This window comes from Brachyhypopomus gauderio, chromosome 6 (assembly GCF_052324685.1).
Source record: "Brachyhypopomus gauderio isolate BG-103 chromosome 6, BGAUD_0.2, whole genome shotgun sequence".
Taxonomy (NCBI): domain Eukaryota; kingdom Metazoa; phylum Chordata; class Actinopteri; order Gymnotiformes; family Hypopomidae; genus Brachyhypopomus; species Brachyhypopomus gauderio.
This window is the reverse complement of record NC_135216.1, coordinates 24,928,928-24,955,818: the sequence shown is the minus strand read 5'-3', so window position 1 is coordinate 24,955,818 and position 26,891 is coordinate 24,928,928. Positions and strand designations below refer to the sequence as shown.

At 48.7% G+C, this 26,891-nt stretch overlaps 1 protein-coding gene across 3 annotated transcripts in view; it reads right to left on the bottom strand.

Moving 5' to 3' along the window:
* rapgef5a (Rap guanine nucleotide exchange factor (GEF) 5a) overlaps positions 1-25,283 on the bottom strand; it is a 47,642-nt gene extending 22,359 nt beyond the window's left edge. The window contains exons 1-9 of one of the 3 annotated variants that reach the window (XM_077009922.1): positions 24,920-25,283; positions 18,030-18,083; positions 16,000-16,106; positions 15,330-15,451; positions 14,667-14,829; positions 9,923-10,004; positions 8,075-8,123; positions 7,790-7,866; positions 2,438-2,566 (exon numbers count right to left, since the gene is read on the bottom strand). In XM_077009922.1, coding sequence (XP_076866037.1) covers positions 2,438-2,566; positions 7,790-7,866; positions 8,075-8,123; positions 9,923-10,004; positions 14,667-14,829; positions 15,330-15,451; positions 16,000-16,106; positions 18,030-18,083; positions 24,920-25,075 — 939 coding nt within the window. In that variant the 5' untranslated portion in view covers positions 25,076-25,283. Of the gene's footprint in view, positions 1-2,437; positions 3,115-7,789; positions 7,867-8,074; positions 8,124-9,922; positions 10,005-14,666; positions 14,830-15,329; positions 15,452-15,999; positions 16,107-18,029; positions 18,084-24,919 lie in introns of those variants that run through there. The other 2 variants (XM_077009923.1, XM_077009925.1) reach the window with 2 other exon arrangements.
* Between the last annotated feature and the right edge of the window lie 1,608 nt (positions 25,284-26,891).

Genomic DNA, 26,891 nt, shown 5'->3' with positions numbered 1-26,891 from the left:
ACCTTCCCTTTTTTACCATTTTGTACTATTACCAATCATCTTTTGTTCAGTCAATACTTGATTGTTGTGCAAATAAGAACTATGTCCCCTCCTCCATGAAGAGTGATTCTTAAGTGCCTCTATCCTGTCATTAAAACAGGGCCTCAGTATCACTAAACCTTAATATAAGATAATAACAACTATTAAGCAGACAACAGAAGGCAAAACCCAAGAATTGCCTCTCTGGTAGTATCTCCTTGTATCTTATGCTCTCTGGTAATATCTCCTTGTATCTTATCCTCTCTGGTAGTATCTCCTTGTATCCTATCCTCCTGGTAGTATCTCCTTGTATCTTATCCTCTCTGGTAGTATCTCCTTGTATCCTATCCTCCTGGTAGTATCTCCTTGTATCTTATCCTCTCTGGTAGTATCTCCTTGTATCCTATCCTCCTGGTAGTATCTCCTTGTATCTTATCCTCTCTGGTAGTATCTCCTTGTATCCTATCCTCCTGGTAGTATCTCCTTGTATCCTATCCTCCTGGTAGTATCTCCTTGTATCCTATCCTCCTGGTAGTATCTCCTTGTATCCTATCCTCTCTGGTAGTATCTCCTTGTATCTTATCCTCTCTGGTAGTATCTCCTTGTATCCTATCCTCCTGGTAGTATCTCCTTGTATCCTATCCTCCTGGTAGTATCTCCTTGTATCCTATCCTCTCTGGTAGTATCCTTGTATCCTATCCTCTCTGGTAGTATCTCCTTGTATCCTATTCTCTCTGGTAGTATCTCCTTGTATCCTATCCTCCTGGTAGTATCTCCACGTTCGTGCCATTCTGATTCAGCATCCTGGCTGTGGTCACTATGAGAGGCCCACTCAGACCAACACACCCTCTCCTTTCACACACCATTCAAGAAAGGTCAAGAAACACAGAGGAAAAACCATCTACGTGCAGCACAGACCATTCGGACCGGCACGGAGCCGAGGGGGAGACCAGAAAGGAACATGTCTGCATAAGCAAGCGAAGTCAGGTCCGTTCCCACGTCATGCCAACACTCATCAGCGACAGGAAGGAAGAACCCTGCCTGTGGCCTTTGTGAAGCCAGCCAATCAGGAGGCAGAACAGAATCTCCTTTTGGAAGGTCCTAACTTTCGTTTCCACAGCATTATTCCTTTGCCATCGCTACAAAGTCACGTGGAAGTCATTCCAGTGAAGTGTGGTACAACATATACCATGTATGTGGGATACGTGGACCCCCACCAAAATTAATCACAGGGCCATTCCTGGGCCTGTGTTCCAAGATCCAGCATAAGCGGTAACCCTCTTGATAGGTTAATACATATATTTGATAACGTTAAAGCAATCTGATCTAGAAATGTCCTGCAGTCATAGCAGCACCAGATTATAATCCAAATTATGATGATACCTGCGCACTGCTAGCTTTATGGCCTTCTTCTGAGTCCCAGACCTGGCCCAAAGCCCAAACTCCACGACCATGATGATCACCACACTTCAACACACCCCTGAATGATGCGGTCCATCCATAATGATAGTGCTTCATGGGTGTTTCCTTCCCAGTTAAACCAGCTATTTCTCAGCTTTACCAGTATCAATTATCCTTGGTTAGCCTCCTAATGAGCTTATGATTTTAGCAGCTGCTTACAGGATTTAATCAATAATCAGGGCCCATGTTAATTGGAGTTCATAATAAAGAACTGAATAAAGACTAACAAAGCAAATTGCCATCAAACACAAGCTGTATTTAGCGCAGTCACATATGTTTAGCCAAGAATACAGCAATACTGTACAGTCTATGGCTACAGCTAATATTGCTGATAGGACTGGTCAAAGATGGTCATCAAACACTTATCATCTTCTCCATCTGTTCCTTCCACACTCTGAGGCTAAACTGTGCATTTCTAAACGAGCTTTTTCACCAGCTCCAGGGAATCGTTTCCAACGATGTGAAACCCAGCTTGTGAAAATCACGAATCATGCGCAGTGTTTAATCAGGCGTCTGCCTTGGGGAGAGCCCCAAACCTCTCTGGTGGTGAACACAGGGACGCCCCAGAGACGGGGGCTCCCGCCGCCCGCAACCCTGCCGGCAAGCACTAATGGAGAGAAAGGGGCGAGAGGGGAAGTTTGTGCCAGCAGGCTCCGTGCGTGGCAGGTCCGCTCAGATACCGCTCCTTAATGGGACTGTTTCCACAGCTGACCCCAGCTTAAGAGTGTCACGCTCAGAGCTCGGAGCCAGAGAGAACCAGAGCCAGAGCCACTGAAAACCAAATGAAAGTAGTTACGTTGGTGTGGGGGTTCACGAGGCTAACCGAAAGAGCAACGTTAGAATGGTATAAAAACAAAACAAATCAGCTCGCTCCTCATCCAGGGGCTGACAGAGCCTCTCTGGTGCGCCAGGCGTGAGGGGGGGTTAAGGGGGTGGTGGGTGGGGAGGAGGTGCTCACCTGCGCAGAGCGGTCAGGCAGCCGGTAGTTCTGGCTCTGGAGGAAGCGGCAGCCATCCTTGGCAAGACGCTGCACCATCTCGAGTCGGGTGAGGTCGTCGGGCGCCCTGAGCGCGCACATGCCGCCCTGCTGGAGAGCCGGGGGGAGAGAGAAGAGGTATCTGAGACCGCAGTCCCACGCCATGCTCCCCATCCCGCAGACGCGCAGTAGGGAAGAGTCGCGGTCAGAAGGGGAGAGGAAGACTCCCTCGGTCCCTCAATGAACTCCCGCAAACGTGTGTGTGGAGGAGGTCCGGTGTCCTGCCGCTGTCGGAGAGCGTGCAGGGAGAAAGTGAGGTCTGGGGTGTGTGTGTTGCTCTCGCCTGTCTCTGCCACTGCTTCTGTCTCTCCCTGCCCTAGGCTTAAAAATAAGGGTGTGTGTGTGTGTGTGTGTGTGTGTGTGTGTGTGTGTGTGTGTGTGTGTGTGTGTGCGTGTGTGGGTGAGAGGGCGGGAAAGTGTAACTCCGCCCAAACAGAGGTGGGAAAAGTACAGACGGAAATCTGGGAAAGAGAAACTGAGTACTGAGTTTCCTGAAAGGAAGGAGTTTGAGAAGCCATAGATTTATAGTGATATGTGTGGGTGCTGATGTGTGTGTGTGTGTGTGTGTGTGTGTGTGTGTGTGTGTGTGTGTGTGTGTGTGTGTGTGTGTGTGTGGGTATGAGAGAGAGAGAGAGAGAGAGAGAGAGAGAGTATAAAGAGAGGTATTTAAGAAGATTATGAAGTGAAGTGTAACCTTCCCATCAAGAGCTGATGTATGTGAAAGCTTCAGTTAATGTGAATTGGTCTATTCAGTGGTATCTGAAAAAAAGCTAAACCTAAAACAACTTTTCCTGTGAGCACAAGAAGAGATAACACTTTCCCTGTCTCTCTCTCTCTCTGTCTCTCTCGCTTTCTCCCCCCCCCCCTACACACACACACACACACACACACACAGTAGCACAGGAGAAGTTGCAGCTGGTCTGTATGAGCCTATCGACAGAGACAGACCCTCTCTCTGCCTTTGTTTATTGACACTGTGCAGTGTTTTGGTTGGCCCGACGCAGACCTCTTCCTGTGAGGTAAACCATCCCTGTGACATGGCTAACAAAACAAGGGGCTCACACAGGCAGGAGCCCAACGAGACACTGACAGAGTGCCTGCAGAAACGTCCCCAGTCACTCCTGCGCTGTTACCAGATCACGCAGGTACGGGCACACGCCTCTCGTTGGCTGGTGGGTGACTCAGTGAGCATGCCCAGTGCCAGCAACAGCTGGGCTGACAGCCGTGGTGATACAGGAGGCAGTGCTGCCATCCTGCAGGAGGAAGACTCAGAGCGCTCATGAAATATTAATGCACTGTGATCACACCCACGCACTGCCTGAGGAAACAGTAGAGCTTCACATCTCAGCACAGCCATGAAGTCACGGGGGGAGGGGCACAAGAGAGGGGGGGGCTTTTATTTTGAAGCCTGCATCTCCAGGAGCAATGGTCATGTAAGTCTGATCAAGAGAGAGAGAAAGAGAGAGAGAGAGAGAGAGAGAGAGAGAGAGAGAGAGAGAGAGTCTATTACCTAGACTGTAATTACCTACATACTAATAAGCAGCCACTGGGGAACCACAGGGGACCTCTAATCAGATACTGCAGAGTTGTGCAGTACACAAACACACACACACCATACACACACACACACACACACACACACACACACACACACACACACACACACACACACACACACACACACACACACATAGCTAAGGAGACTGCAAACTATAGCATTCACAAAGTCCAGTAGTTTGTCATGACAGCTATTTCTGCCACACTCTAATAAGAGGCAGGGTGTCACTACTGGACAAGTTAATAACCCCTAACACAGAGATACTCTAGACAAAAGCAAGCACACTCTCTCACCTCTCTTCCAGTATACTGTATAACATACCACCAATCTCTTTCAATCAATGTACTAGTTGTCACCCTAACACCAACCCTGCATTTCCATAGTAACCCCATGAGATCCCAACCCCTTCCTGTTCGTTTCCATCGTCATTAGCAGCTAGCAGGAGCCAGGAGCCATCGAAGATGCACACAACACAACCTGGGTTGAAGAAGATGAATAAATGAGTCATAAAATGCACTCAGTCAGAATCAAATATTCATTTGAGGTTGGGAGAAGATGATGTGATTGTCGTCTAATTATATTATGTTAAATGTAATGTTAAATGACGCATCTCCCACTGTTCATCCACCATTTAGCGTTTAATGTCAAACACTGCACTGAAAGAGTCATTACTCCATTCGGTCTGGTTAGACAGATGTAGAATTAGTGTCTTATTGCAATATTCTTGGCAAACAATGTGCTATTTCTGATAAGAGCCCCCATGAATATTCCATAAATATTATGACACTAATAGAACATTACTGTTACTCCACAGGGGTCTCAAAACATTTTTTTAACTATTGGGCTGAACTCTGAGAGTTGTACCTACAATTGGTCAAAGTTCGTCGTATGTGGGGGTACTTGTGTCCTCAGAGGGCTGCACTAGGATTCACATTTTATAGTACAGCTTCCCAGGGAAGTACTCACATGTAGCCATGTTATGGAGTTGTGTGTCCCTAATGAGAAACAGTGTTTTCCCACCCCAAGATCTGTATCATTAACTATAAATAACTGACTCTGATCCTCTGACATACATACCCACACACACACACACACACACACACACACACACACACACACACACCCCCAGCTCACTCAGCAACACTTCCCTGCAGTAGTTTCCTTGGTAAACAAACATGTCTGATAAGCAGAGTCCCACGGCTTGTACCTCAGACTCGTACCAGTGTGACCGTTTGCCCGCGGCGCTTCCTGCTAGCCTCCACAAGCACAACAAACTTGGAAATAAACACCCCGAATTAACTCTGTCTGCTCGCCTTCAAACTGATCTCAGACCTGTTCGGAGAGGGTTCAGGGGTGCATTTAGTGATTTTGGGACCCTCCCCTCGCGCCCCTCAACCACACGTATTGACCTCTGACCCTCAGGGCTACCTGCACTAGCGCTGTGTCCTGTGAAGAGACTGGAGAGGAGCGTGAGAATGGCACCAGCACCGAAGAGCAAAGCGGTTTTGTTTCGTGAAAACTGTTTGTGTGTTATGTGAAACAATTAGGTGCTGTATGTGAATCGGTCAGGTGCTGTCATCCTCTCCCTTGAAATTCAGTCAAAGCCTCAAGTGAAACTTCATATCAATATCTGACTTTAGATTTAGACTCAAAATCTCGCAATAAGGCGGAAACGTCTCTTACAATGTCTCGTGTGGATTAGCGGCACTGTAAACGAATTTTAACTGCATGTAAATGAGGTAGCCATTTGGAAGTTAAAAACAGGGTGAGCGGAGGTGATTGATGTGACTTACTCTTCAGAGTCAGAACTGTGTAGCTATCATTAATGTGAACATTAGCACCGGCGCTACATGTACGGAGCATGTGCGGTAGCACTCTATTCTGAGTTTATTATGGTAATGAATTCTATGGTATTTTGTGGTTCTCTGCTCCATGCAGATAACACTATTTGTTTCTTCCTGATCACTCAGCAATCACTTTGAAGTACATCCTGTCCACACTGTAGATTTGGCTTTTTTGCTTGTTTACAGTGGCCTGCGTTCACACACTGGTGTGATTACATAAAAACATGGATCAGACCATCACAGGCATCATCACAGGTAGTGCTGCAGTAAGAAGTGCTGCTAAACATCGTAGGTAACAGGGGTTTTAAAAGATATTCATATATATTTGAGATTAAGTTACTTTACTGGACATCAACACAAAAATCTCATTGGGCTCGTGGGACCCAAATATAATTATTTACATTTGACTGCAAAGACTCAGGATTCTATGTAGACTGGAAATAGTAGGGAGCTCTTGTGTCTGATCTCAGGCCTGTGTGGAGCTTTTTTGTCTGATCTCAGGCCTGTGTGGAGCTTTTCTGTCTGATCTCAGCCATGTGTAGAGCCTTTCTGTCTGACCTCAGTCCTGTGTGGAGCTTTTCTGTCTGATCTCAGGCCTGTGTGGAGCTTTTCTGTCTGATCTCAGGCATGTATAGGGCCTTTCTGTCTGATCTCAGTCATGTGTGGAGCTTTCCTGTCTGATCTCAGGCCTGTGTGGAGCTTTTCTGTCTGATATCAGGCATGTGTGGAGCTTTCCTGTCTGATTCAGTCCTGTGTGTAGCTTTTCTTTCTGATATCAGGCATGAGTGGAGCTTTCCTGTCTGATCTCAGTCCTGTGTGGAGCTTTTTTGTCTGATCCCAGGCCTGTGTGGAGCTTTTCTGTCTGATCTCAGGCCTGTGTGGAGCCTTGGATTTTTCCTGTCTGATCTCAGGCCTGTATGGAGCTTTCCTGTCTGATCCTAGGCCTGTGCGGAATAGCTTTAGTGTGAAGCTTATCTGTCTGGTCTGCGCCCTGTGCGCAGCTCTAATTGAGCCATGGGTGATGAATGATTAAGATGGAGTAAGAGCGTTTCCATGTTTGAAGGCCCTGCCAAAGCCCTCGCCTCACTATGTCTGTCCACCTGAGTCCTCCTTCTCATTCCCCCCACATCTCTATCTCACCACACACACACACACACACACACACACACACACACACACATACACACACACACACACACACTAAAGCAGAACACGGACGACCTCTTGTCCTCTAGCTGAATCATCTAAATCATCTCATCTCTGCTATGCACTCAGGAAAGAGGAGTGTAATCTCCCCAAGCCCAGGAACAGCCCTTCTCCTCTGCGTCCTCCCCAGCCCGGCCGAGGGCAGCCTGCCCGGGTCAGACATACCCGACCCAAACTAGCGGCCTCTTGCTGCTCTCTGAGCATGGCAGCGTCCTGCGTCTGTGGCTGCCACCTACTGCCACTTCTGTTTTTAAGGTGGACATTTTTAAGGTGGACATTTTTAAGGTGGACGGGCATCATGAATGAGTTGCCCTTGCTAAAAGAAACAAATAAAAAGAAAAACGTTGTTCATTTGTTCATATTTGTCAAGGATGACTTTCTATATTTAAATCCACCTGAAAATAGTGTAATTTTCAAACTTTTGTCATTTCTTCATTCCAAACTACGAAGCCACATGGGAGTCACTCGAGACTCATCACTCACGAGAACATTTGTCTCCCTCCACCTGGAGCCTGGACAACACCATGAAGTCAAGCTTTCCATTACAAAGGATAGAAGAATATTTGTGGGGAAAAAAACAGGTTCAGTTTGAAGAAGATGGCAGAAAGATTATACTATATATTATACTATACTATATATTATACTATACTATATATTATACTATACCTTGTCTTGGTCTTCAAGTGGCTTTTGTGGCTCTTGTGGGGAACTTCCTGCTGTGTCAGGACTGTCCTCCTCTGACACTGCAACCAATCAGCAGACAGCGGTAGACCAACATTTATATCTCTTAAAATCATCGGTAGACAATATGAACATCAAAAGTTCTACATTACAAATAAAGAAAAACATGAAGCCAGATATGATTAACAAAGCAGGATCTATATCCGCAAGAAGGATGTGAAATGCAGTAGTGTCCCATCATTTGGCTTTAATCAGAAACATAAATCTTACTTGATTTCCTTGCCTTCCTTGCTAGTGCAGCAGCCAGTTCGTTTTGTACCTGTGAAGAACAGGAAACAATTTAAAAACAGTAAAAAACACGAGTCCGTCTGTTCCCAGCTCCAGGTCGGAGGGCCGGTGCACAGAGACGGTGCTATTGCAGCATTTAGAAAGAGCTGCAGAATGCAAGCAGACTTAAACGGGCCCGGTAATGCCTGCCAGCTCCTCCCTAAATGGGCCACCACTGTTTTCTTACCGCATGGTGGCCCGGGCTTTTTAACACAGGCCTTCTGGATGACGCGACCGGCTTCTCTTTGAGCCGGTAATAGGCGCAGTGAGCTCGTCACGTTACAGCTGACCCCAATCAGACATGGTGCCCACCCCCACCCCCCACCCCTCAGACATGCTGACCCCAATCAGACATGGTCCCCACACCCACCCCCTCAGACATGTGGTACGTTGGTTAACGTTTAAACCAGTAAAGGCACGATCTGTTTCAGTTTGATTGTTTCAGTCTGGCTTTCCATTATGAATTTCAGTTAGTTGGTATTTAATGTCTGTAGGACATACGGTTCTGAAAGAACAACAGTTGTCAGGCTACAAATACCAAGTGCTGGTGTTTAATAAAGTGCTGGTGTTTAATAAAAGAGGGAGAGAGCTTCAGGAGGCTTTCGCCTTCACTGTGACGAGGATCTGAACGGATTAGTCCACGGCGTATCATGAACTTGGGAATTTAAAGTACCATGGCATCCACTTCATTCATTTCCAGCTCTTTTTTAGCTTTTTGCTTTCTCCTGGAAATATGGACGGGAGTAAAACAGCCTTCCAAGCCCGGCATCCAGCAGGGCGGCGCTGGGGCGTGAGCGCTGACGCACGGCGGGCGTTTTCCAGACCCGTCTGGCACGGCGGAGTTTCTTTCCAACGCTGCAGCTGTGATGTCTGATGGTGCCGGGGTGAGATCTTACAGCTCCTCCCCCTCCTCCCCCTGAACAATCAAAGTGCGGTTTGCCGCGGACACCGTTGTGACCTATGGCTCAAAGGCACTGGTGCAACACCCTCGATGAGACGCTAAACACTCAGGACGCAGGCTAACGTGGAATATTAGCACACAAGTGTTTGGTTCTCCAATCGCAGCCTGGTGGTTTCACCGGTGGCAGAGACAGCATCACACCGTGGACCTCACCCCAGTCTCCAGACCACCAGAGGATCTCACATCACCTGACATCACAGCATCCACACCTGACGGAGCAGGAGGAGTGAGGGGGCGTCGTTAGGGGCGGGGCTTCGGTGCTTGCCTCCAATGATCTTCTCAGATTGATCAAATCAGGGAGGGTTTAGCAGACTCTTTAAAGGTTACGCTACTGTATCTACCAGGTCCAAAGCCCCTCCCCTTAGACCGCGCCCACCCAGCATGAGCTCTTTATCCTAATCATGTGTGACAAGCGAAGCAGCCAGAAATACACGCACATGCAGTTGAGCGACAGGAGATGCTCCACCCATACCTTTGCCCTACATTACAATAAGGCTTTGAATATTTATGAGAAATATCCCTTATTTCCAGTGCAGGACGGGCCACACCTAGAGCGGAGGCGGAGCTTATGCGCTGCTATGGCCCAGTTGCCGAGGGGCAGATAAGTATGACGGGGTCTCTGTGCCCTGGGGCAGATAAGTATGACGGGGTCTCTGTGCCCTGGGGCAGATAATGCACACTAACGTGACAGATGGCGCTCCTTTGGATTCACACATGCCAAAAGTGGCGCTATAGTGAAACACAGAGAACTGGACACAGAGCCAGCGACCTCCCGCGCTGGTCAGTGATCTCACACACACACACACACACACACACACACACACATTTACCGTGGATGTAAGCCTCTCCAGAGCCTTCATCTGGAGAATCTCACTGCAGATATCCCGTTTTCCCTCCGGATCCTCTTCTGGTCTGGAAAAACACACACACACACACACAAACACACACACACACACACACACCACTTGATAAGCTTCGTTAACAAGACAATGGGAACGACGTGCGATCTACCTTACACACAGGGAGCCAAATAAACCAAGATATGATCTACAGACACGGGGAACCAACACTAGGAGCCTCAGCTCTGTACTGCCCCCTGCTGATCCAGGGCTGCACCAGCACAATAACCTGGCCACCTGCATGGTGCCAGCAGCCATGAAAATGTTCCTGTGCCTGCAAGGGGAAGAAAACCTGCCCTAAAGGAGGACAGAAGAACCGCTCAGACCAGGCAAAACACGTCAGAAATCAGGCGTGCTGAAAGGCTGGTGCAGGTCATGAGGAGCTCTTGAGAAGGAGAGCAGGGCTCTCCTCTCCTCTGAGGCAGCCCGCCACCTCACACTCTCTCCATGGAGGGTCTCTCCACCCCCCCCACCGAACACACACAACCGCAGGGGCACAGAGCACCGGACCAGTGTACCAGTCACTGTAGACTCAAGCAATACTCGTCTTCATCACACCAGGCCATTTGTGTCATATTATGTTAACAAAAGTATCTGAGGTCAAAGATTTTGCACACACACACACACACACACACACACACACACACACATTAAAGTGTTTGCAATACTACATCAGAATCCAACTGTATTGCTGCATCTCCTCCCCCAGGCAGGTTTAAACACTGCCCACACCAGTTCTGGTGAAACCGGTAGTGGCAGGGATGATATTCAAATGGCATGCAAATGCTGTCAGGCAGTTCAAAGCACACGTATGTACCCAGAATATCACGAGTCTGATTGTGAGTCCGAGTGGTGCAACATAGTGTCTGCACTATGAACAGAAGTTTGTTGGTTCCAGGCACAGTTGCTCCCCCAGCCGTCTGTCTGGGAGCCCAGGAGAGCGCTCATCTCTGGGTGGGAGGGCTGGCATTACTCAGCTCCCTGTCAATCATTGTGACACTAGCCAATCACAGGTGTCTGTGTGGTTGTGCATGCTGAAGACAGCAGTTAGTTCAGTCTTGCTGCGTGTCTTGGAAGCGTGTCTCCATGATTGGTGTCGGTTCCCCAGGTGATCTTGGGTTAGTTGGGTTGTATGAGATGATCCATTACTTGAGATCGGACGCAGTCCCGTCGGGGTGAAACCAGAGGCACCCGCTGGCGTCACTGAAACAGGGGTTCGGTCTGCCAACTCCTGCTCGCTCCGGAAGGTTCCGCACACCCAGCCCATCCAGGCTTTGGGTGAGAAGTTGCTTTCACACAGTGACAAGAATAAAACCCATGCAGCTACGTGCCACGCTCCAGAGCGGGCCCTGGGCAGCGGGCCCTGGGCAGAAGCACTCGGCATCTTTTCAGCGTGTTTCCTTGGCCTCAGCGAAACTAAAAGCATCTGAGGCAGCGCTGGCGATCCGCCTAAACTTGACAGGCACTTCTAATAATAGTGCGGCCCGTATTACAGGGAGACGTTCGGGTCCCCGGAACCACATGCACCGGGCTGCCGATGCCGTAGGTCTCGGGGTATTTTTAGCACTCCACTTGCGTTTGCAGCGAGGAGCAAGCAGGCTTGCGCGGAGCAAAGGAGTCGGTTCGAAGCCGAGAGCCCGAACCCTGTTATGGAAGCTAGCGCCGCCTCGCACTGCGACCGAGGTTTCACGTAGATGAAGACCTGAGAACCACTGGTGTACCACTTTGGTCCACGCCCAGGCGTGCGGTCAGTAAAACGGGCCGGGTGTTTCTGATGCCCTTGGGCCGCAGCGTGAGTATGAGGGCGCTCTGCTGAGACACGAGAAGCTCTCAGTCTCGAACGTTTGATGAGAGCTGAAGAAAGACAAAGACGGAAACAAGAGATGAGACAGAGCGAGAGGAGAGGGAGAGAGAGAGATGCAAGATCGCAGAGGAGCTACAGAGAGAGAGAGAGAGGGAGAGAGAGAGAGAGAGAGAGAGAGAGAGAGTTCCCAGAGCTTCAAACCCAGCAGACAATATTGTCTCCCCTCTTGATTCACTACATTTCCCTCCCATACAGCTCCCACAAACCGTCTCTCATCTCTCTCCTGAATCACTGACTCACACGGCTTTACAGCTGAAACAGGTTCCTACCACACAGCATGAACAAAAACACATTGTACTGCAATTATATCACTACACATCACTACTGCAGTGCTCCATGCAATATTGGAATCACTGTAAACACATTTGCATTGTTTGTCATGTGATGCAGTTGTGAGCTGTTCTGAATTTTTTGCACACAAATGGTTTGCATTGGATGCTCTGTGTGAAGGGTGTGATTCATCAAAACGCTCACAAAACGCTCCTCTGTAATCTCTGAGTCCGGTCCGGATGCTCACTGCACACAGCAAAAAAAAAAAAAAAGAAAATCTGTGATTTGTTAGAAGGCTCATTTGCATAATGCAGCTTTCTGGGATATTTCTACTGCAAAAGCCAGTGATGCGCTACAGATTAACGAGTGATATACCTGAGCATCTCTAGTTCAGCCAGATCTAGAGCAACCAGCCACGTAGAGCTGCTGAAGACCCTTCGCTCTCTCTGTCTCTGTCTCTGTCCCCGTCTCTGTCCCTGCCTCCCGCTAACGGGACGAGTTTGTAAAAACGCTGAACGCTTGGTTTTGTGTGTAGTCACAGATAAAGCAGGTGCACTGTGGTGCAGTGCCAAACAGAGTGTAACATGTAAACAGTGTAATGCATAAAACATTTAGCTCATATCATCAGCCATGGCGGCGACCAGGGGAGTTAAAGCAGGACTCCTCGTGTTTCTCCTAGTGGGGCTTCAGAGGCTCCTGCCCCCCCCCCCCCCTTCACGCCCCCCCCCCCCCCCCCCTACTGGTGCTCTGCTCCACACTCTGGGCCCTGACAGAAGGAACAGAGGCAAGGATAGGGGCAGATAAAGAGAGAGAAAGAGGCTGGAGATGAAGGAGACAGATAAAGGGGTGCGGGTGGGGGTGGAGGGAGAGAAAGAAGGAGTGAGTGAGTGAGAGAGAGAGAAAGAAAGAGGGAAAAGGCTTAGAACTGCATTGTAAGATCCAGAGGTACCATTCTTAAAGACACAAATAATTCAGTGGTGGGGGGGGGGGGGGGGGGTGGCAGAGTTAACAGGCAGCCTAGTGCACTCTTCTTCGCCCCATCTCTCTCTCACTCTTCTCTCTCATCTTCCCTCCATCCCCCAGCTGAGTGACATATTCAGTTCAGCTAGCATCAGCGCAGTGCCCTAATGCACACGGGACAGCCAATCCTCCTGGTCTTCACACATACACATACACACACACACACACACACACACACACACACACACACACACATTCCCCCCTGACATATACAGCCGCAAAAATTATCACAAAGATAAGATAGATTTTTTCACACACACATTTGCTACACAACAAAAAGGGGCCTTGAGGATAATACAAATTAACGTGAGAAAAAGAGCGGGAAACAGACCAGCACCGCCCGACTCATGTCTTGAGTGATCTTGAAGAACCAGAACCAGAAGGTTAAAAAATGTCTGCCCACAAAAAGTACAAAGAGAAAAGCAACAAGAAGACAACTGCATGACAGAGAACAGCGCAGGAATGTCACCGACGCCTTCACGAGAAGCAGCCGCAGCGCTCACACGTGATGGCATTACGGACATTTTGGCTCAAGGTACACTGCAGGCATGGAGCAGTGTTCAGGGCAGCACTGGTCTGAGGTCAGGCGCTGATGCACAGCCCAATGTGAAGATGATGTCAGACACTGACCCAGAACCAGCGGGGGCCGTTCGTTAACTGACTGCAAACACAGCGTATGCTCTGGAGTCCTACGCAAGGTCATACTCAGGAAGGGGGAGGGGCTCATACTCAGGAAGGGGGAGGGGCTCTTTAATCTCAGCCAGCACGCACAGCGATGCCTGCCGCACGCATTCTAACACGCTGACCATGCAAACATTACATGCGTGTGAATTTGTGTAGGTCTGTGGAATGTGTATTCGCTTGTCTTTATTTATTTATGTTTGTGTGTGTGTGTGTGTGTGTGTGTGTGTGTGTGTGTGGGTGTGGGTGTATATGTGTGTGTGTGTGTGTGTGTGTAGGTGTATATGTGTGTGTGTGTGTGTGTGTGTGTGTGTGTGTGTGTGTGTGTATGTGTGTGTGTGTGTGTATATGTGTGTGTGTGTATGTGTGTGTGTGTGTGTGTGTGTATGTGTGTGTGTGTGGGTGTATATGTGTGTGTGTGTGTGTGTGTATGTGTGTGTGTGTGTGTGTGTGTGTGTGTGGGGGTGTATATGTGTGTGTGTGTGTGTGTGTGTGTGTGTGTGTGTGTGTGTGTGTGTGTGTGTATGTGTGTGTGTGTGTGTGTGTATGTGTGTGTGTGTGGGTGTATATGTGTGTGTGTGTGTGTGTGTGTGTATGTGTGTGTGTGTGTGTGTGTGTGTGTGTGTGTGTGGGGGTGTATATGTGTGTGTGTGTGTGTGTGTGTGTGTGTGTGTGTGTGTGTGTGTGTGTGTGTGTGTGTGTGTGTGTGTGTGTGTGGGTGTATATGTGTGTGTGTGTGTGTGTGTATATGTGTGTGTGTGTGTGTGTGCGTGTGTGTGTATATGTGTGTGTGTGTGTGTGTGTGTGTGTGTGTGTGTGTGTGTGTGTGTGTCTACTTACGGGCTGACCACCCTGAACTGGACGTAGGGCACGAGCTGCAGCAGCAGTCTGACCCCGTTGTGCCACTCGTCCTCCGAGCGAAACTCACAGGCGTCTGCCTCACACTCCTCAAAGGAGAACTGGTAGTAGGTGTTGGAGTCCTCAAACACCACCCGCTGGTCCACTGCACACCACCCGGGGGAGGAGGAAAAGGAGGTCGCGGTTACTGTAGTAAAGCTACTGTGTGTGTGGAGGACAGAACGGTGAAGCTGGCAGCCAAAGGGTAGAGATGTTGTGGAGCGGTTGGAGGTGTTGTGGAGCGGGTGGAGGTGTTGTGGAGCGGGTGGAGGTGTTGTGGAGGTGTTGTGGAGTGGGTGGAGGTGTTGTGGAGGTGTTGTGGAGTGGATGGAGGTGTTGTGGTGGTGTTGTGGAGCGGGTGGAGGTGTTGTGGAGTGGGTGAAGGTGTTGTGGAGGTGTTGTGGAGCGGGTGGAGGTGTTGTGGAGTGGGTGGAGGTGTTGTGGAGGTGTTGTGGAGCGGGTGGAGGTGTTGTGGAGCGGGTGAAGGTGTTGTGGAGGTGTTGTGGAGCGGGTGGAGGTGTTGTGGAGTGGGTGGAGGTGTTGTGGAGGTGTTGTGGAGCGGGTGGAGGTGTTGTGGAGCGGGTGCAACGGGTGCTGCTCTGTCACCTGAGTGCAGGATGCCCAGCTCCAACAGGACCTGCCAGACCCGCGCCGCCATCATCCTGCACTGGACAAACACACACTGCTCCATCAGCCACTGGACCAGCTCCACACCTACGTAGCTCCTCCTGTGGATGCACACACACACACACACACACACACACACACACACACACACACAAGCGTGCACAAACACATTTGCCAATGTCACTATTTCCTTTACCGGCTGCATCCATGTCCCCTCCCATCCCCAAGCCCCGCCCCCGTGATGCGTCTTCCACCTCACGATTGGCTAGCTGAGTTGTCAGTTCAGTCTGAGCACCGCTTGGATGAAGGCAATTGATCACAGTGAGCAGTGATGAGTCAGCCAAACCTGGGCCACGCCCCCTCCCCACACACATGTCTTTAAAACGGAGTCGCATCGATTCTCCAACTGATGAACAGGACGTTATGTTCAGAGCGATCAGCTGGCAACGTCATTACTACAAAGGCAGGCAGGCACCAAGATCGATACCCTATTCACTTCCGCTCTTATACACAGCTTTCACTACCTCGAGAAATGTACACACACACACACACACACACACACAACACACACACACACACACACACACACACACACACACACACACACACACACACACACACACACACACACACATTGCATTTCTCTCACCTGATGATCCGGGCTAGGTGGATCTTGTCTTTGGCTGGGTATGGTCCATGGGATAAGAACGCATTTCTCAGTGCTCGGCCAGCACAAGGAAAACTCTGAGAGCATGTCTGCAAGAAAGAGATGAGTGTGTGTGTGTGTGTGTGTGTGTGTGTGTGTGTGTGTGTGTGTGTGTGTGTGTGTGTGTGTGTGTGTGTGTGTGTGTGTGTGTGTGTGTGTGTGAGAGAGAAAAATAATGAGCCAAGAGAAAAAGACAAAAGGGTAATGAATGTTTTGGTACATATGTTTGTAAATACATCCATACAGTAAAAAGCCTGTCCTGATGTTTAGACCCTAAGAGTATCAGTCAGTCCTCATCTGCGTTCTCTTCCTGCAGGTCTGGTTCATATGCAGAACTCAACCCCATCTATCATTAAACGACCCGTAGCACATCAGCTGCAGAGGTTATACACAGGCAGGGCACTGCGTCACCTCCTGGTGTCCACACAAGCCCACATCAGCCATGAAGAGCAAACAAACACAGGCAATAGAAACGCTGCGTCAAACGTGTTTTTGGACAAACAAAAGCAATACTAATTTACACATCAAATCAAGCTTGAAATCAGGGTTAGGGTTATCCTTCAGTCATTTCCTCCTACCTCTCTCTCCCTCACCCTCCCCCCCTCTCCCTCTCTCCCTTTCTCTCTCTCTCTCCCTCAGCCTCCCCCTCTCCCTCTCTCCCTTTCTCTCTCTCTCTGTCTCTCATTTCCCTTTCCTGTTCACACCTTTAGCATTTCTGGCAAAGCTTGGAATTAAAGGCCAGCGTTAAAGACGCGTGACACTCTGGAGCCCTGGGGGGTGACATTCAAACCAAGCGTTGTGTCTACTGTAAGTGTAACAGGCTGAGCAAGTCGACGTGACTTAAAGGCCTTGTGTTACTGTCTCATCCACTCTCCTGAGTACTGCACATTTCATTTACATTTAACACACTGGCAAGATGAACTCTGCGAGATCCTGGATATTCACAATGACAAGGTCAGGGCTGTGATTGCAGAGGGCAATTCTACTGACTAATTGAAAAAAGTTTTCTGTGTTTTGGTTTTTTTTTTATAAGTGTAGAACTTCTGTGAGCAGTCTTCTGAAACAAATTACCTTCCCCATTGAAAATTCGAAATGATGCATGACTAGGGTGAGTTTCTGTACAAAACAACAGCGTACTTTCTGGATATGGTCCAAAATTCTTGACAAAAGCCTCCTATTGATTTCATTTCCAAATGAGGAAGTAAGCTCTTCATCTTAGAGTGTGTCAGGTTGGTTCTTCAGTTCTCACCATATTTTTAATCTTGGTGTTCATCTCTATCATCCATCAATGCCTAACATGACTCCATATGAGTGAGGGGAGTGTCCCAACCGCCTCTTTTATTGTATACCAGTGGTCACACCCACACACACACACCTGGGCTGAGGTGATCACTGAATGATAAGACAGCGAAGAAGTGTCTTCAGTCAGACTCATGGCTGGATGATGATTCAGATATGCAGACGTCCATTAGCATAACCAGCGGTGTGAGATCAAGGCGGACATGGGGGAGACTCATCTTCCCAGGGCATACCCAATCACTGGCCTTCTGCTCCTTATCAACAGCAGGAGTGTGTGTGTGTGTGTGTGTGTGTGTGTGTGTGTGTGTGTGTGTGTGTGTGTGTGTGTGTGTGTTGTACAGAGAGAGTGGGAGTGTATGTGTAAGCAATTGGCAATGTAAGGGTGCAGAATGCATGCAGGAGGCAGAATTTTGATTTAAATATATATGCAAGAGAGAGATAGAGGAACCACGCTTCAGGGCATGTGTGCGTGTGTGTGTGCGTGTGTGTGTGAGTATGTGTATGTGTGTGTGTGTGTGTGTGTGTGTGTGTGTGTGTGTGTGTGTGTGTGTGTGTGTGTGTGTGTGTGTGTGTGTGTGTGCGCATGCATGTGTGTGTGAGTGCGCACGTATGCGTGTTTGTGTGTGCGTGTGTATACATGTGTAGTCTCTACTTCAATAAGAGCAGTTTCCTACCTTGGATCTGGTGGGCACACCGGCGCTGGGCCCTGGTACGGTGTCAGGTGACTGCTGCCAAGACACAATCAACAAAGCCAAACAAAGTCAGAATGGTTATTAAACTGCATCTTCTCGATTCAGCGGAGAACTATGACAATGGCCTCCAAACTAAACAAAGCCTCTCCAACAGCGCGTCCAACTGTACACGATGGCACACATGGCGTCATTTTCGTGTTTACACTGGGTCCAACGACACTTCCGGAGTCCTGAGAAACAAAGCGTTCAGTTCAGAACACTTCCATGCAAGGCACAAATAATATTGTGATGTGAAAATATTGATACTGTTGCTGGGCAGAGGTCGCTGTGGGTCCTGTGGACCAGTCTGATTCTGTCGCTGGGCAGAGGTCGCTGTGGGGCCTGTGGACCAGTCTGATTCTGTCGCTGGGCAGAGGTCGCTTCCCTGCCAGGCCAGGACTTTGCTTGGCACTAAGAAACACTATGAAGGACCCCGCTACGAAATAATCTATTTTTTTTTCTTAAAAGAAACAACTTGGTATTAAATTGGAAGTGTACAAGGCAATGGAAAATGTAATTAAGAAATCCATATGTAAAGGTTGTGAAATGCATAGATAAAGATCAAGCCAAAGGCATCTGAGAATTCCAGATTCCCTTCTCTCTTTTCACGTGTTCGCCAACTGTCCCAGCTCCAGTTTTAATCCCCATTTCCAGTCTTATTTCCAATCACACTTTGGTGCTCGCGTTCCTCCGCCCTGCTCCACCCGAGTTCAGCTCCCTCACATTAGTGTTAGCGCAGCGACACCGACCCAGCTCGCTGTGTAAAAGACCGACCCCACAAAGGCTCCCGCCCGGCAAAGCATCTGTGGGTTTTAAACGCCTCCCGTCCACAGTGGGCCTCTGTCGCTTGTCTGCAGTGCTTCAAGGGACAACGCAGCACCTGGATATTGAGAGTAATTGGAGCCAACTGTCATTTTAGCTTTTGGCTCAGAGCGAGGACGAGAGGGGAGGAAGAGGAAGAGGGAGGAAGAGACGGATCGTTGGAAAGATCTCAGGACGGAGCGGCTGATCCTCATTAAGGATATGGGCTCCTGCTTCAACTACCTGGGCTGGCGCTGTCTTTAGGTTGCCCGATCTCCAACCTCAGTGGGTCCGTCTTTCTTCAACCATTCCTGTGCTCGACGAAGGACGAGCTCATACGCGGAAGTGCAGACAGGGTTGAGGAGCATTTCATGTTGGAAATTTCAGACCACCCGTTTTTAGAAGGCTTAAGGACAGAAGGATCATTTGTACCGATTAATTTGCCTGGTAGGGATTATTCGAGACGGTGGTTTGGATGGTGTGGTTCGGCTCGGTTTGGACGGTGGTTTGGATGGTATGGTTCGGCTCGGTTTGGACGGGGGTTTGGATGGTATGGTTCGGCTCGGTTTGGACGGTGGTTTGGATAGCTCGGTTTGGACGGTGGTTTGGATGGTATGGTTCGGCTCGGTTTGGACGGTGGTTTGGATGGTATGGTTCGGCTACGTTTGGACGGGGGTTTGGATGGTATGGTTCGGCTCGGTTTGGACGGGGGTTTGGATGGTATGGTTCGGCTCGGTTTGGACGGTGGTTTGGATGGTATGGTTCGGCTTGGTTTGGACGGGGGTTTGGATGGTATGGTTCGGCTCGGTTTGGACGGGGGTTTGGATGGTATGGTTCGGCTCGGTTTGGACGGTGGTTTGGATAGCTCGGTTTGGACGGTGGTTTGGATGGTATGGTTCGGCTCGGTTTGGACGGTGGTTTGGATGGTATGGTTCGGCTACGTTTGGACGGGGGTTTGGATGGTATGGTTCGGCTCGGTTTGGACGGGGGTTTGGATGGTATGGTTCGGCTCGGTTTGGACGGTGGTTTGGATGGTATGGTTCGGCTTGGTTTGGACGGGGGTTTGGATGGTATGGTTCGGCTCGGTTTGGACGGGGGTTTGGATGGTATGGTTCGGCTAGGTTTGGACGGGGGTTTGGATGGTATGGTTCGGCTCGGTTTGGACGGGGGTTTGGATGGTATGGTTCGGCTCGGTTTGGACGGTGGTTTGGATGGTATGGTTCGGCTTGGTTTGGACGGGGGTTTGGATGGTATGGTTCGGCTCGGTTTGGACGGGGGTTTGGATGGTATGGTTCGGCTAGGTTTGGACGGGGGTTTGGATGGTATGGTTCGGCTCGGTTTGGACGGGGGTTTGGATGGTATGGTTCGGCTCGGTTTGGACGGGGGTTTGGATGGTATGGTTCGGCTAGGTTTGGACGGGGGTTTGGATGGTATGGTTCGGCTCGGTTTGGACGGGGGTTTGGATGGTATGGTTCGGCTCGGTTTGGACGGTGGTTTGGATGGTATGGTTCGGCTTGGTTTGGACGGGGGTTTGGATGGTATGGTTCGGCTCGGTTTGGACGGGGGTTTGCCAAGCAACTGGGGGACAGACGAACTTCACACTTCTCTCAGCATTTGTCCAAAATCAGACTAAAGGCCCTCGGGACTACTGGGATTTTGGCTCTGCGCCTCAATCCAATACCACGCCATTCCAATACCTCACCATGCACTGTAAGGACCACAAGTCTAAGACAGTCAGAGACGTACAGTGTAGCTGATGCTGTTATAACCCACAATGTCCTGAGCTAAACCAACAAAGAGACTCCCAGCATGAATAGAGACAGATACAGAGACAGACGGAGACAGATACACAGTGCAGACAGATACAGAGATCATATCTACACAGCCACTTCTCTGCCACTGGACTAGACTAACCATGTGTGGGCTTTGTTTTGGCTGCAGTCACTTATATAAGTGTGTGTGTGTGTGTGTGTGTGTGTGTGTGTGTGTGTGTGTGTGTGTGTGTGTGTGTGTGTGTGTGTGTGTGTGTGTGTGTGTGTGTGTGTGTGTGTGTCTGTTCAGGGCTATTGATCTGCTGTAGGCAGAGGGTTCCCAGGCCAACGGCGGGAGCAGCTTGCATTGGCTAAGTGGCAGACTGTGTTTGGGCTGCAAGTGAAGTGGAGAACCCAGACTGTGTTTGGGCTGCAAGTGAAGTGGAGAACCCAGACTGTGTTTGGGATTCAAGTGAAGTGGAGAACCCAGACTGTGTTTGGACTTCAAGTGAAGTGGAGAACCCAGACTGTGTTTGGGCTGCAAGTGAAGTGGAGAACCCAGACTGTGTTTGGGCTGCAAGTGAAGTGGAGAACCCAGACTGTGTTTGGGCTGCAAGTGAAGTGGAGAACCCAGACTGTGTTTGGGCTTCAAGTGAAGTGGAGAACCCAGACTGTGTTTGGGCTGCAAGTGAAGTGGAGAACCCAGACTGTGTTTGGGCTGCAAGTGAAGTGGAGAACCCAGACTGTGCAGCCAAGCACGAAGATGATGCGGTGAAGAAAGAAAAAAAAACCCAGGAGTCGTCACGCAAGCATGAGGTCTTGTAGGAGAAGGGAGGGGAGACCTTTGCGAAACCCCAGGGGACAGTCGAGACACTTTTAACTTGGTCTGGGCTATTGTCTCAGCAGAAGACTGGCATCTCAGTCAGATCTAATAGCATGTTTTAAGGGACACACAGCCACAGTTAGACAGAGAGAAGGACAGACAGAAGGACGGAGACGTGGAGAGACGTGAAGAGACAGGGGGAGACAGGGGGAGAGATTTAGATGTGCAAGACAGTGCGAGAGAGAATAAGAGGAAGGAGACAGACACTGACAGGGGAGATGGGTAAAAGGTACCGGGTTCATGAGAGCGGAAGGTGTGAAAGGAGAAACACGAAGCTCAGAAACTGGGAGTGTGAGAGAAAAGGAGTCTGAGTCTAGAATAGCTCCCTGTGTGACATGTAGTGTACCACACAGTGTAGTATATACGGGCTCGAGAGCTATTTCAGATGCTGTCAGAAGCTAACGGAGAGAGTGGGAGTGATACAAACAGCAAGAACAAGAGAAAGAAAGAAAGAAAAGAAAGAGAGAAATAGAGTGAGAAATGGATAGAGAGAAAGAAACAGAGATAGTGTGAGACAGAGACGGTGAGAGGAGCCCTGACGCTGTTATCTATGTGCCGACATCAAAGCCCCCGTGAGGAGTGTGTTGCTGCGTGCCCCGCACGCAGTGCGCTGGGTGTGTGCGTCATTATCTGGCAGAAATGGATTACTCTCAGATTAGAGTGCTCAGCAAGGCTCAGCGCTGTAGCTCCGCACGCTCGAGCTCACGCACGCACGTACACGCACATACGTTACGCTGTCAGCGACACGACCAGCGGATAAATTGGTCACGTTAGATGAATGCACTGCAATACTAAGAAATCAAACAAGGCCAGAATCAGCATTTAGATTTCGTTATAATGCCGTCCCACTTAGGAGCCGGCTAAAGAGTACAGGCTCTGCCAACATCAGAGATTTCCAATGTGTGAGACTTATTTTTGTGGTGGTCGTTCCTAAAATGTGTGTATTTTATATTCAGCCACATTAGTTAAGCAAATACAGTCGAAGCAATAAACTAGACTTTGTCTGTTATTACTGCAGAGCATTTTGTGATGCGTGAGATTTGACTGGTTGGGCGTGAGACCTGTCCAAACGCGTGGGTCTCACAGTGTCACGTGACACTTGAGCTCTGTAGAGATTAGATCTACCAGCAACTACTTCCACCTGGCTGTGAAGACACACGTGCATATTATGACAAATAAACACAAGAAACGTGTACACAACACAAACACAAACACACACGGGGTGCCCTCATTCTTAATAGCGCATTTTTACGCTCACGCTCCCCTCACGTGAGAGCCTCACGCTGAAGTAGGCTACGTGCAAATGCCTGATGGAGAGACGTGAGATGATATTAAAACAGGAGTCGCACTCCGAGCATGCAAATGCGTCCGATCCGATCATAATCCGCAACTCTCCAATTACATAACAATTACATTATATTCGAGTTATTACCCACTGCCATTGATATAACAAAATATTTAAATGATACAGATCAATATTAATTCCTGGACGAACATGTATTATTATAAATTGGAATGAAGGGAATTAATTATTCACAGATGGCATCGCTTCTGTCACGGAGATGTCTACAGCATTTTGAAGAGTGCAAACAGTTTATACATCACAAGAATAATTTATGTCGTTTTCATGAATGTCCTGTGTGTAGCACCACTAGACGACTTAAAAGCGCACATTACCAGACAAGAACCCGTAGCCTATAGACGATTTTATTGTGATTTTTGAAATTATACCATTACAAGAGATATCGCCTAACCATACAAGCTGTAGCATCAAATGCGCATGACTCTTACATAAAACGCGTTGAAAGGTCTCTTGGTATACATTACTGCATTCAGCCAACCTTCTGAGTATTTCACTTTAAAGCATATGGTAATTTAAAGGCAGTATCAGCTCATAACTGAGAATATGATAGCCTGCTTTAGATCCGTTAAAGGTGCACGTATCTCTCTCTCTCTCTCTCTCTCTCTCTCTCTCTCTCTCTCTCTCTCTCTCTCTAACATATACACTCTGGACAGACGCACAAGCCTTAGTTTAAACCACAGCAGTATGGAAGACGCACACCCCTTCTTTTCTAAGATAATCCGAAACCTGACCCAGCGCTGAAGATCAGTCAGTGGATTGTTAAGACTGTACAATACACAATTACCTTATGCCAACTTCATATTAGTTTCACCAAGAGTTGCTCAAAAACATCTGGAGACTCATCCTTCATTTCTATTACGGCTGGGTTGATGGGTTTGCTGTGAACTCTAACAGAATTTACACATATCTTAAAGGAAATAAGATATTCTTGGCCAAAATACATAGATCTCTCCGTCTAAACTACGCTGTCATTTGTTCCTCGTTTGTGTGGACAAATTAGATATCATTTATTTAAACGCAGAAAAGCACGTTAGGGAGATATCCTCATGTGCAATCCAAGCGGGATCAGCACAGAGCTAACCAGAGCTGGTTATAACAGGACTAGTCCAGCAGTGAAGGGCACCTGTGCGCTCACAAGATAACGAGGGGAAACACGGACGCTCGGACACCCGTCGCCTTTTACGCTCACTGACCGTCTGTAGGGCGGCTGGTGGCGGACTGCGTCCAGACGGACTACCGTTCGTGATTAAACCCTCCGCTCGGTCACCACCACACGATGCACCTGCCCGTACGGGCTCGTGTCGTTGCCTGTAGAGGGTGGTCGGTGCGTGGGTTGTTTATTCCCTACGAACGTGCTCTGGTGGAAGTTTCCCTTTTGCATTAACGCGGGAGCAGTTTCTCTTGCCTGCTTCAATACTAAACGCCCCAAACGCCCCCGAGACGTAGCGTTGTGTTTTCAGCCGACTGACAGTACAGATAAAATATATCTAGCAGGTAAAGTCGACCAGTACCCTTCACAAGCAGACAAACATGACCACACGAAGAACGACTAAACACTAGGTGGGCAAGGTGCTTAACTGGAGATATCCGATCAAGCGACACACGAGGCTTTCAGCTACGCAGAAATTGCCTTTCTAACCAAATATAGCAAAACAAGCTATACAACAAAAACAAGATGTCTTGTACACACGAGCAGCGAGGAGGAAGTTCGCATGAGCGTTAAACCCGTCAGGTGTGTGAGTGGGTTGTATAGGATCCTTGTTGCCTTAGATACGGCGGTTAAAAACAGCATATATTAAAGGGGTGCCAATGTCAAATGACATCTCATTTCGTACACTTCAGAGTCATGTTGTTTTCCTTTACTTGTGGAGTCGACCATATTCATTAAAAGGCATAATATTAATCACGGAATTAGGGTAATGCATCGTTTTTAGATACAGGGGCGACAGGAACCCCGGAGGGTGCCGTAAAAACGCCAGCATCATGAAGGGGATATTGAACGGGATAATGAAACCTGCCGGTAATAAATACTCACACTCTTCTTCCTCAAATGCAAGCCGTGTTTTAATAAGCCAGGTAGATCTTTAATCTTCTGCCTGAGCTGAACCTGCTCCCTCGCGTTCCTGTTCCATCGCCAGGGTGTCAGGAGTCCGTCCTCCGGTGCGCAGGGAATACTGTCGGATTCCTCCATACCTCCTTCCCGGAGAGACGCTTCACACGCGGCCGTTTCCAAACGCCATTCCCCGTGCTCGTGCTCTAGCCGCCCGAAGGATTTGCATCTGCAGTAAAAAAAAAAAACGGCGCGTTGGACAGAGCGAGCTCGTGCAGCTCCACCCAGCGCCTCGCGCCTCCTCCACCCCCAGTTGTGCGCTAATAGTCCGACTGTGCGCGAACGTATATGTGGCGCGTACGTTTATAGAGGCGTCGACGACAGACTCCTGGCACGGGGGGGGGGGGGGGGGGCGCAGTTACAGGTGCAGCGAGAAACGAGCACGCATCACTTGCACCACGTCCACGAGCCCCAGGGGATTTACTGAATTTAATGGGATAGTCCACGTCGATGTTTCGCACAGAGAATGCGTGTTTATTACAGCTCGCTTATGGGGCGTTTAAGATCACAGTGATAGGCGCAAATGTATTCTGTTCAACTGCATATTCTTCTGACTCTTTGACTCATATTTCCTAATAACAGTCCGACATAAAATGATTTTGCCTACCGCCAGCTATTTGTTCGAATCAATGTCAGGTTCCAAAACAGTTAACCTCTTATCGACTACCTTACACTAAACACATCACCACTATATACTATGCGTATAATTGATAGAGAAGCAGGGGTTGATATCTAGCAGAGTCACTGATAAACCAATGAATCGCCTGTTGGTTAGCCATTAAGATTTTACACTTACAATTTTTTTTTCTTTCACGAAGTAAACCAAACAACATGACCTATAACAAAACAACTACATGATTAGGGCGTATGGATCAACGGATAAAGTACAGTAACCACAACGAAAAAAATGCATGATTCACCGATAGAGGGGATCATTTTACATGCTAGTGCAGTCATATCAGTTGTAACGTTACTTAAGCTCTCAAGAGTGCCAGGTTTTTCTGCTGTAATGCAAACGTTGGTTCCAGCAGGAGTTACAAAGCTACATGAGTGGTCGCGCAATGTGGCGTTAACAGATCTCTAACACCATACAAATGCAAATGCACTAACACCATACACCAGATGCACTAACACCAAACCATCTACTACACTAAACAGCGTGGCAAATAGTTTTGTGTCTAGCTTCGTGTTGTTTAGGTAGCTGTTTTGGGATTGTTTTGGAGCTGTGATTTGGTGTTGTTTAAGTTAGGTGGTATGGCTGGTGAAGTAATTGGCTTGGTTTCTGTGCAATATGATTTGGTGGTAGAAGACGGTTTTATGCTAGTGCAGTAGTATGTGTAGTGTTTGAATTATAGATAGTCTGCTCTTAGTATGGTGTTTGGTGTTAGTGCATCAACGTATGGTGTTAGTGCAGCAGCTGGTTTGGTGTTAGTGCATTTGCTGTATGGTGTTAGTGCAGCTCCATGGTGTTAGTGCAGTGGGTGGTTCGGTGTTAGTGCAGTAGAGGGTTTGGTGTTAGTGCAGTGGGTGGTTCGGTGTTAGTGCAGTAGAGGGTATGGTGTTAGTGCAGTGGGTGGTTCGTTGTTAGTGCAGTAGGTGGTTCGGTGTTAGTGCAGTAGAGGGTATGGTGTTAGTGCAGTGGGTGGTTTGGTGTTAGTGCAGTAGAGGGTATGGTGTTAGTGCAGTGGGTGGTTTGGTGTTAGTGCAGTAGAGGGTATGGTGTTAGTGCAGTAGGTGGTTCGACGTTAGTGCAGTAGGTGGTTCGGTGTTAGTGCAATGTGGTTCGGTGTTAGTGCTGTAGAGGGCTTGGTGATAGAGTCATAGCTAATTTCTGCATTTGACATTATGTTGGCCTTGTACTTGACTGTCACAGCCCGAGGCCCTTTACATTAACACC